Source organism: Microcebus murinus, chromosome 15, assembly GCF_040939455.1.
Source record: "Microcebus murinus isolate Inina chromosome 15, M.murinus_Inina_mat1.0, whole genome shotgun sequence".
NCBI classification, from domain to species: domain Eukaryota; kingdom Metazoa; phylum Chordata; class Mammalia; order Primates; family Cheirogaleidae; genus Microcebus; species Microcebus murinus.
The window spans coordinates 6,434,517-6,445,876 of record NC_134118.1 but is presented as its reverse complement, the minus strand read 5'-3'; the positions used below and the strand labels follow the sequence as shown (position 1 = coordinate 6,445,876).

Genomic DNA, 11,360 nt, shown 5'->3' with positions numbered 1-11,360 from the left:
CAAATTCATGAATTTGGCAGCAGAAAACTGAGAGAATTCCTTACGAATGGCATCTTTGTTTTTCCCCCTTTTCTCCCTATGACATTAGGAGATCCACTGTCAGGATCATAAATTTGAAGATAGTGAAGAAGGTTAGAAATAGTTATAATTGAAAATAGGAGTATTTAGAGACACAAAGACTCAGGAAAATATATGGAAAATTTTAGGAGGGAAATTTTCTTTCCTTTCTCTCTAATTTTTGAAGATACACCAAAATGGTTTTCAGGTAAAAAAACAAAGTGTCATTCCTAACTTGTGGGGCACCCTTAAAGGTGTTTACTCATCTTCCCTGGGGCCGGGCGCCTGCAGGCAGTCTGGGGTAGGCTGTGGCCACAGCTCCCTGCAGTGATTCAGGAATGCAGACCCTGCCCCTCAGCCTTGTTTGCTCAGCAGGGACACGTTCCTCCAGCTTGATGCATGGTCACAGCTGTCCTGTGACCTGTCTGCGGGAGGGCAGACCTGCCTTCTACCAAGTCCTGCCAGCCAGCCTGCCTGGCACAGCGTTCCTTTGTGAGGGGCCCTTCCAGCCTCTGACCAGCGGGCAGGGGTGGGGACTGCCTGGCACTGGGGCTCCCAGCATCCAAGAGAGAAGGGGGAGGCAGAACTGGGGGTGGGCATGGGGCAGCAGCAGGAATGGGAAACTGGGAGGAAGGGGGGAAGGGGGAGAAGGGGCACATGCCGGATGGCAGAAGTAAATGGAAAGTCCTCAAAGCTCCTCTGCTCCCTCCAGCTGTCAAGAGGGGGAGGAGAAAACCCCGTGGAGGGGGGAGGAGAGTGAGGGCTCTTAGGAAGTTATTTAAGAGCCAACTTACTTGTCCCATTTCCTGCCTGCCTGTGAGGAAGTAGCGAGGCGCACAGAGGAGCCTGGCCAGGGCCCTGCAGGGCGCGCACCAGGTAAGCCGCCCTGACCCCGCGCCTGCCGGGCACCGCCGCGGTGTCGCCGCCAGCGCTCAGGCGCTGCGCTGGGGTGCCGGGCGCAGGTCAGGGCCCCGCCTGTCCAACTCCCGCTGTTGGATCCCAGCTCCGCATCTGCACAGCCCCACTTCTGAGCGGGACTTCTCTCTCCCGTGCTCCACGAAGCTCTCCCGAGGGCGCTGCTTGCTGAAAAGGCCACCAAATGGGAATGGGGGAGTTGGGAGTGCTCCCCCCAGGACAGGCCCCCTTTCCTCAGGAGATCAAGCGGTGGCGCAGGGACACAAAAAGGTGGAAGACAAGGAACAGGAGTTAGCTCCCTGTGTCTGCACACTGCCTTCCCTCACCCCAAAGCAGAGCTGAACTTGAATCCCCTGCCCTCCCCCAGACTCCCAGAAGGGGGTGCTCCTGCCCACCTCGCCCACCCAGCCCGGTCTGCACCGGCTGGGACCTGTCTCGCCCAGGGACCTCTCTCGCCCAGCATGGTGCTGCGCTGTTCTGCGTCCTAGCGACCCCACAGCCCGCCCTTCCCGTTAATATTGCTCACCAGGAGACTGCTTTTTCCTGCCTTTCCTCCATCATTGACCTTTTTCTCTCTCCTCCCTTCCTCTTCCCCTGGGCTCACTGGTGAATGTCTGTAAATATGTTTACAGATATTTATAGATACCCATTCAGCCTTAGCCTTACAGACACGCCTGTCTCCTTCCAAGACCAAATGCCCAAGGAAGAAGCTCTCTTGTCCCCAGTGTGTTGCCATTACTGCACAGGTATCTGGAACAGTTTCTACTCTGGTGGCCTCTGTAATTGTGACTCTTCATCGTTTGAGGGTGTGCCTGGTTTCTGAAAACAGCCAAGTTGCCAGGAGTCATGACTGGGAATGCAGGTGATGAAGGGGGAAAACTTCATTTGGTCCAGAAACAAAGTCCCCGTTCATTCAGTCGGTTGGTAAACAAGTACTTACAGGGGCTGACAGGCGTGTGGCGTGTACGCTGGCTCTGCGCCTGCACGAATGCCAGCCGGGGGAGAGCAGGCTTGGAGCAAGGGCAGCGTGCACCTCTCACCACACGAGGTCTACTGACAGCCCTGCTTGCAATCGCAGCCGGCCTCCGTCCCACCTCCCCAAGCTGCTCCAGCTTCTTATCCTCCCCCATGGGGTTGGTTCCAAAGCAGTCCCACCTCCTCACCCCAGCCAAGTTTGTTCATGGATCTTGGTGAGCTCTTTCCTCGCCCCACCAGACTGCAAGCTCTCAGGGCAGAAATCCTGTTCTGTTCTCCGATGTATCCCAAGTACCTAGACCACAGCTTGGCACATCGCAGGCCCTCAGCAAATACTGGCTGAATTAAATTGCAGATGTGAACGCTTTAGAGAACAACACTGACCTGGACATGTTGTATGAGTTATTCTACCAGGGACTTACAGTCTTGTAAATCTCTATGACATGAGCACAGGCACAGTGCACGCATGCGACAGTCAACGTTTCTTACAAGGACGCTGCCTTTAGAGGTCCAGGGGTGGGGGATCTGCTCTCCAAACTCGCTTAAATTTTCCATGTCTTCAAATAAACCCTGCTTTCCATATGCTTTGACACAGATGAATGCATCCAGCTCCTCGGGGATGCATTCCACCATTAGACTAATCTTTGCTTCCACTTCTCAGTTTTTATTTATGTGAAACTCAAAATGTGTTGCTCAAGTGCTACCACACACGGATATGTCTGTTTCTCTATTTTGGAATCCTGGTCTCCAATGTACTTCCCTTCATGTGGCTTTTCTGCTATCTTTTTATTTTTTTCCCAAGGACTTTATAAAGCTGAGAATGTCGGAAACCTCCACGCCCGCCTTTGGAGGCAGGAGGGCAGTGCCACCCAACACCTCCAACGCAGAGGAAGATGACCTCCCCACGGTGGAGATGCAGGCCCTGGTGCCCCGGGGCGTCAGTCTGCAAGGTAGGCGCTCACCTCCCGCCAGGCACAGCGCCGGCCTCTCTTCCCTGCAGGAGGGCACCCTCTGTCTCCACAGGAGCTCCCACTAAAGGAGGCTCCCTGGTTTTTATACAGAAAGGACTCAAAAACCCCCTTTTAAGTGGGAAAGCACCAGAGACCCAGATCCTTGTCCCAGTTCTGCCACTTACTGACTGTGTAACCTCAAGGAAGTCACTTTGTCTTTCTATCTCTCAACTATTTCCTCTATAAAACCAGGGTGCTGGATTAGCTGGAGCCTCTTCCAGCCCTACTGTTCAATGCTTTGGAGATTTTTCTCTGGCTGGAAGATTCCACTTCCAAAATATTGTGGCTGTTTTGATTGTCTGGCTTGCACCTCCTTCCTCCTCCCTCCTCCCTCCTCCATCCAGTGCTGTGAATCTCAGAGCCGGGGAGAGGTGCCAGACTCTGACAGTAGCAGAGATGGAAGCCTCTATTTCTCTCCAGGGAAGCTGGTGAGCTGGCAAAGCAAGCTGCTTCCCTGCCTCTTGCCTCTGCCTGATCCCGAGAAACCTGCTCTGGGTGCAGCAGCCAGCAGCTGACCTCTTCTCAGCCCTGTCAGCTGTGACAAGGCCCAGGTGGCAGCACTGGCTTAGTGATACAGACGCCAGTCCCTTGGGACACAGCAGGGACAGTCAGACTCATTTCCCTGAATGGCAGCTAGTAGGGAGCCCTTTTTGTCAAGAGCCTTCATGCACCAAAATTCTGTTTTGCTCCTGAGGGTGCTCTGTACTGGGTTTCAACGGGGGCCAGACACTCATGTGCTGGGGCAGGTGGGCACAATCATTCTGGAGCCAGGTGGCTGACTCGCCTCATTGCAAGAAGAGCAGCTCTAGAAAGCCCCAGATTGACGCAGCCCTCCTGGTAGCACAGGGAAGGGCAGGGCTGGTTGCTACCAGATCAGCAAGTGAGAGCCTGGCCCAGATATTGCAGGCAGGTTTGATTGTGTTACTATCATGTCTCTACAATTGCCATCAAACTGCAGAAGCAGAGAGGTATCCAGTACCATCCACCAGGCACCGTCTACGTTTGGGGAGGGAACAGAACAGCAAGTCATCGTCAGTCTAGCCATAGAGTGTGAGGGGTCAAGGCAGAACACTAGTTCTGAACTCTCCACCCCAGCGGGGAGCCTCACTCTGACACCCCACCAGGACAGCCACAGAACCAAGTTGGAGAGGACTTGCTGACCAACCAGCCTCCATCCCCACGCTGCAGGTCAGGAAATGGAGGCCCACGGCACGGAGTCGATATTCACTCTTTCTGGCCCAGTCTCCCCTCTTTTTATTTTGTAAGAATGAAAATAAAATTAGAAAGCCTGCAGGCATCACACTATTAGGCAAGTCACCTTGGTGTATCCAGTCTTCTAGCAACATTCTCCTCTGGCAGAAAGAACTGTGGGCCCCTGGGAAGTTCCCAGTCCAGGCACTGGGAAAAGTGGGCAGGAAGAGCAGGAGGAGCCCCCCAGTTGGGGAGGAGAAGGGGGTCTGCACAGAGCAAAGAGTGCCCTGGGCCAGGAGCCAGAGGTCTGGCTTCCTGTCCCTCATCTGCCTCTTCTTGCTCACTCTGGGACCCAGGGCACCCCGTCCTCAGTTTCCCCATAAGCAAAAGGGAAACAGTACTGACTTCCCAGGTTGCCATGAGGGTCTAAGGAACAGTGTCTGTGATGGTAGCCGACCCACAGCACACAACCAGCAAGTGTTCATGGGTTTGGAATGTGCCACTTACCGTACCCCAGCAAGGTCAGGAAAACTCTCCAGTGAACACTCGCTTCTACGGGGAACATGTGCAACCGTAGCCCCTGCAAATGTGAAATCTGGACAAAAGGTTGCCAACAACACATCAAAACTGCCAGAGAACTTGAGCCGGTAGGTCAATTAAGAATAAATCTGGGATTACCGTTTCTGTTTGTTTATTTGGGGAGGCAGAAGTGAGGAGTAGCTACACTGAATTATTTTGAAAAATCAGTCATTGTTTACTTGGCAGTCATATGTGTCCACAGCCCAAGTGACACTCTGGATATTCATTACACACCCTGGCACGGGAGTGTGAGTGCATGTCCAGTGGCCGTTTGTTGAATGAATGCACGGACACAATCACTTGCGAATTAAATGCCTCATAAGCTCTGGCGTCATTATTATCTTATTATTAATACCAAGTTCCAGATTTCATAAATATGCACATATTTAATACTTTTCACACAGATAAGCTAAGTGCCACATGCTGTGGGGATAGAGTCTCTGAACCCAAGAATTGTGACACTAAGTCCCAGATGAGTGGCACAGGAGAAAATACCATCACACAAACAAGGAGGTCTGTCTCCTGGTTACCTGCATTTCAGATTTGGTTATCTGGTTATCTGCATTTCATATTTCTAAATTTCTAAATTATTCTAAAAACAGGTTTTCTGACACTATATCAAGTTTCCCCCAAGTCACCTGCTAAGGGACTAAACCTAGGAGGGCATAGTCACTCAACTGTAAAATGCCATCTTCTTACAGTTCATCCAGTGGCCACTAGTGGCCTCTCAGAGGACTTCAGCCTCTCATCCCTTCTGAGGAAGCTGACTGCAGGAACAGAGGCCCAGTCAAACTCTCTCTCTTCATTTTTTTTCACTGGAGCTCTTTCCCTTAGCAAGCTGCCATTGTGAAACTGACTGAGAAACACAGAGACACAAGAAGAGGAAAAGGGGGAAAATGCCAGGTTTTTCATTTTGAATAGCTCTGAAGCAGTGAGTCCAGCCCATCCCTGTGTACAATGGATATAATTATATTATACAAGCATAGTGAGTATGTGCAATACCCTTAAGTTATGGCTTGGTGACAATTTCATTAAGAATTATTTTGGTAAAATCTCCATTTCAAAATGTATAAGCTCATGTAAAATTTCCTCCCATACACACCATCACCATGGCATTTAAGAAGAATTGAAATAGTTGAGGTCACACTGGATTCCCAGAGGTGAGACCAGCCAGTCAGCGGTGATGTTCAACATTGTCACGTGGTTTTAGGCATTCTTAATGCCCCCCTTTGAACTCAGTTGTAGCCAGGAAAAGTATTGTGACAATCCCCTCAGATTTGGATTTGCATCAATTTCTAGTTGATTTTTCAGTTTCTGAAAAACCTCTCTCTAGCCTTCCTGATCGGAAGGGTTGTGTGTAGCAAATGTAATGTTCCAGAAAATAACTTGATATTCTTGGACTGGTTTGACTCTATATCATTAACAACAGGTGGTCATTTGTAGCAGCAATTAGAATACTTATCTGACAGGTCTAATGTATGGAATTCAGACTGGAAAGCAGGCCTGGTTCTGTAAAAAATCAAATGAAGGTGGGATCTAGTAGTTTTCAGGCTAGTAAGGTCTTATGCTTTTCTGAGAATCCCCTCCCTCCCACCACTCCTTGTTAGAACTAAATGAACTAATTAGCCAGTTAATGATCAACCTTTCCTTTGTGCAAAGTAAACCTCTCTGGTTTCAAGGTTATTAAGAGAATAAGAGAGGGATTCAATATATGATTGAGAAATAACATTGTATAGCACAAGTTCATCCTTTCATTCAGTTCAGGGAAAACACATACTGGTTGTCACATCTGTGTCAGGAGCTGCTCCAGGCTCTCTCTGGGAACACAAAGATGAGTCAGTCAGTCCCTGGCCTCAAGCAACTCTCAGTCTAGAAGACAAAATAAGCAAATGAAAGGTAACTGCAGTTCAATGTAATAAATACTGTGACTGAGGTTTATGTATTAATAAGTTGCAGTGAAATAACAGAAAGGAATGTCTATTGTGGTGTGGAGTGGGGAAGAGGGTGAGGAGGGCTTCGTGTGTCTTGACAGGCGAGCACGTGGAAGGTCATTTGCAATAGAGGGGACAGCGTATGTCAAGTGAGGCATGACTAGAAGACAAAAGGCCGTGGATGAGCCGGGAAAAGAAGGCAGGAATCACACTTTAACAGGCCTCGAAGACCTTACCTTTCATCCTGCAGATAACAGAGGCCTTGCAATGGATTCCAAAAAGCAGAATTACTTAATCAGAATCATGTTTTATAAAGTAGTAAGGAAACATGGAGAGAAAGAGATACGTTTGGAAGCTATCCGGATACCCCAGGTTAAAAGAGGAGTAGACCAGAGGGATTTGAACCCCCGGAGAAGGCGCGGGTCTTGTTTTTCTTGTTCTAGCTTCCTCCAAGGAGCTGAGCATTTCTTCAACATAATAAGGTAAAGGACATCATAATAGCAACATTTTTAAAAATAAGCCCCTTAAGAAAATGTTTTTAATCATTCTAATTAATGAGACTTAAAAATTCTGGATATCCATAAGAAATGTTAGAAAGATCTCTTTTTTTCTGTTTTCTTTTCACAATAAACAGAATTAGTTCTTTGTGGATAGCATTTATGCCTGTAGTTTAGTAATATTACCAAAACTGCATGAAGAACTAAGTTCACTGGGGAATTCCCAGAATATGAACCTAAATATTTACCTTATTTCAAGATTCCATCTGTGACAGGTATAATCATTCTCTGAAGAATATTTTTAAAACTTAGGGAGAAAATAATCCACTTTTTTTCATATTAGGGAAAGAGTAGGAGGACAGGGATGCAGCTGCTCCTAAGGAGAGATTTTTTTTTTTATCTTCAAAAGTCCATTTCCTAGTGTTTTTAGAATTAGGCTAAATTGTGTTGGGCAGACATTTTGAAAGCTGTCACATTGAGAGAGCGAGCTGTCAACCCCAGCCACAGCATCTCTTACAAAGGGCACCAGGGCTTAGCAATGAGCTGCTCCATCTTGCCAGGACCTGGGCTTGGACAGGGAGAAGCAAATTCATTTCCTCTTTGTGGCAAATGGAGCCTGGATGATGAGAAGGCTCTTTCAGTCTAAACTATGTCTTGTTAAGCCAATAAACAAAGGAAAATCAATATGCCAACTTAGCCAGTGTTTGCTAAGTGCCCACTACATGGGACGGGGCACTCCTAGGACAATAGAATGAACTCTGATATTTTTATATCTATGCTCATATTTTATGACAACTATCTTCAGAGTCCTTGCCACTGTCAGATATTATAAGAACCCAATACTTGCCTTGATCTTTGGGTGACTGACCATGAGTAATGGAAATAAGTGTTGTTTAATCAGCAGTACTGGGGACCTCTCTTCCTTTCTTAATACTTGGGTCAATCCCCACTAAATCCTATCAGGAGATTACATGGGGGAAAGAGCAACATGGCTGTCATTTCCTTCTTTTCCTAAGGAATAATCCACTCGCCCTTTAAGCTTCCAGATGTCTCATACATTTGACTACAGTCTAGAACATTATTTCTTCAAACTCCTGACCTCTCAGTGTAGATTTTGATCTTCCACATCTCAGCCAAGTTGTATTTTTTAATGAAATACCTTCTTATTTTCAGATGGATTTTAAGAGATTAAAATAGGGAAATTTTACTTATCACTGCCTTAGTTTTTCTCAGTGTACCACTGTGATTTTTTTTTTCTTTCTTCCTGAAGGCTTCCTGTTGACTTGTTAAAGTGATATTACAAGAGCAAATGACAAGATAACTTAGACACAATAACACTTTTAAGAACTTCATACTTAGAATAAATGTCAAAAGTATAAGAACATAAACTACATTATTTTAAAATAAACTATTTGTAGATTTAGATATAGATATATTTGTTTGTGCTCACTATGAAAAAAACTGTATACCCATGAGGTGTGTTGTTTTGTTTTCTTTTGGCTTAAGTTTTATATACTCAAAGGTATTTATTAGCACCCTTTTTGCTTACCCTTTCTTGTAAGCAGTACGAGCAGCTATGAAGACATGGCATTTTTATTCCAATATGAAACAAAACTGCTCATCTGAAGGCTTTGCGTTATAAATCTTTACTTCACCACCTTCAACAATATATATGGTCTGAAACTGGAATATTTTAAGAAAGAAGGGTCTGATCAATGACATTTAAAAGACATCTATGGTTAATCCTACAGAAAATGGAATAATCCATTTTAAAATGAATGATCAACTCCAAATTCTCAGGAAAAAGGTTCTACTCACATTGAGGTGGCAAGCTTGCTGTGGCATTGTTGCACATTGCCCCAGGCAGCCGTCCCCAATCTTTTTGGCACCAGGGACTGGTTTCACGGAAAACAGTTTTCCCATGGACTGGGGGTAGGGATGGTTTCAGGGTGATTCGAGCACATTACATTTACTGTGCAAGTAAACCTCTCTGCTAATGATGATCTGTATTTGCAGCTGCTCTCCAGCACTAGCATCCCCGCCTCAGCTCCACCTCAGAGCATCAGGAATTAGGGTCTCATAAGGAGCACAACCTAGATCCCTCGCATGCGCAGTTTACAGCAGGGTTTACAGTAGGGCGCGCACACCTATGAGAATCTAATGCTGCTGCTTATCTTACCGGGGGCAGCGATGCGGGCAGCGATGCGAGAGACGGGGAGCAGCTGTAAATCCAGCTGAAGCTTTGCTCGCTCACCCACCACTCGCCTCCGCTGTGCAGCCTGGATCCTAACAGGCCACAGACTGGTACTGGTCCTCAGCTCAGGGTTGGTGACCAGGTGTGATGACAGGGTGTTAAAACATAGTCTAGTCCTCAAGGGATTTATAATCTCATGGCTGAAAAACCATCCCTATAAGAAGAAAATACAAAGAGGTTAATGATAATATACAATTTTCTTTAAAAAAAATAGAAATGTATTCCCTTGGTGGAATCTTTGGGGTTTTCTAGGTATAAAATCATATTGTCAGCAAAAATATGTGCCCATCAGTTCATGAGTGGATCAACAACATGTGGTATATGTGTACTGTGGAATACTACTCAACTATAAAGAAGGATGACTTAATAACTTTTGCAACAAATTGAATGGAATTGGAGACCATTATCCTAAGTGAAGTATCTAAAGAATGGAAAAATAGACACCATATATACTCACTATTAAATTGGAACTAACTGATGAGCACAAATGTGCATAGAGGGAAGTAAAACTTAACGGAAATCAAGCAAGGAGGAGGAGGGAGAAGGGGGTGGGCGAAAACCTACCTAACGAGTACAATAAACACTATCTGGATGATGGGCACACTTATACATGACTTAAGCACTATAAAAGTGATCCATGTATCCAAAAATATTTGTACCCCATACCACTTTGAAATAAAAAAAGAGAGAGAGAAATGTATTCTGAGAATTGAGAAGAAAAAAGGATTCCATTAACCTGTAGAAATACAGGAAAGGAAACACAAGCCTGTCTGGCTCAGAAGACAGGGTGTGTAAAAAGACTTGTTTCCCTGGGAGGGTTGCAAGGCCACTTCTAAAAGCTTCCCAGGGGAGATTCTTTTCCATGGTGACTCCTGTTGCTCAGACTTCAGCCTTCCACCATGCCCTCTCAGCTACTAGATTTCTTAATTCCTTGACTCTATGAGCCCATCCAAATGTGCAGTGCTGTTATGATAAGTATTGCTGTCACTGACCATGTGCCAGGCCCTGCGATAGAGCTCTTGATTCATTTTCCCATTTAATCCCCACACAAGCACCATTTTACAGATGACAAAACTGAGGCACAGGACAAGGTACAAGTAACTCTCCACGGTCACAAAGACAATAAGTGACAAAGTTGAGATTTGGGTCCTGCCAGTCTGACTCAAGAGTCCATGTTCTTACCAACTATGCTATTCTACCTTAATAAATATTTATTAAGACTTTACCAGATGCCAGGCACACTATGAGGTAGGTACTGCATTCCCATATTAAAGATAAGAAAACTGAGGTTCAGAAATATTAAATACCTTTTCTGAGGTTGCATAATTAGTCATTAGTGAAGCATTTCCCAAAGTATATTCTATAAAGCACAGATCTCAAAATAAATAAATAAATAAATAAAGTTCTCATGGAGGGGAGGGGGAGTAGAGGAGGCAAGTCCTGGGGTGCGGGAGGAGCAGTGCACTCCTCCCCTGCAGGCGACACCCCTCACCCAGAAGCTGCAGCAACCTCCTCACTGGCCTCCCAGCCCCCCGCACTGCTCGCATCAGCCCCTTTTCCGCTCTGTCACCAAAAGCAGCTCACATTTATTTAGATCTGTAAATATAATCAGGTCAGTTTGCTGTTTCAGATTCTTCACTGGTCCCTAGTGTAATTAAAATCCAAACTCCTTAACACGGTGGGCAAGGCTTACGCGAGCGGGCTCCCCGCTCTCCCTCTGCCACCCTCCAGCTACCCAGTCGTCCTTCAATGTGTAAGTCACCACGCACTCCTTGGCCTCAGCCCTTGGGTATCCTCCTCTCTCTGCCTGAAGCATTCTTCCCCGCCCGCCTTTCCACAGGGACAACCTACTCCCATTGTGACCGCTGCTTCTGCCTCATTTCCTGTAGAACATTTCCTTCATCCCCCAGTATAGGTTAGGGGATCCTTCCAGCTACCAGCCACCCGATAC

The 11,360-nt window shown here is 46.5% G+C and overlaps 1 protein-coding gene across 1 annotated transcript in view; it reads left to right on the top strand.

The window, feature by feature from the left end:
* Positions 1-829: 829 nt before the first annotated feature.
* F13A1 (coagulation factor XIII A chain) overlaps positions 830-11,360 on the top strand; it is a 161,320-nt gene continuing 150,789 nt past the window's right edge. Inside the window, exons 1-2 of the mRNA XM_012737725.3 lie at positions 830-933; positions 2,750-2,897. Coding sequence (XP_012593179.2) covers positions 2,768-2,897 — 130 coding nt within the window. The 5' untranslated portion in view covers positions 830-933; positions 2,750-2,767. The remainder of the gene's footprint in view (positions 934-2,749; positions 2,898-11,360) is intronic.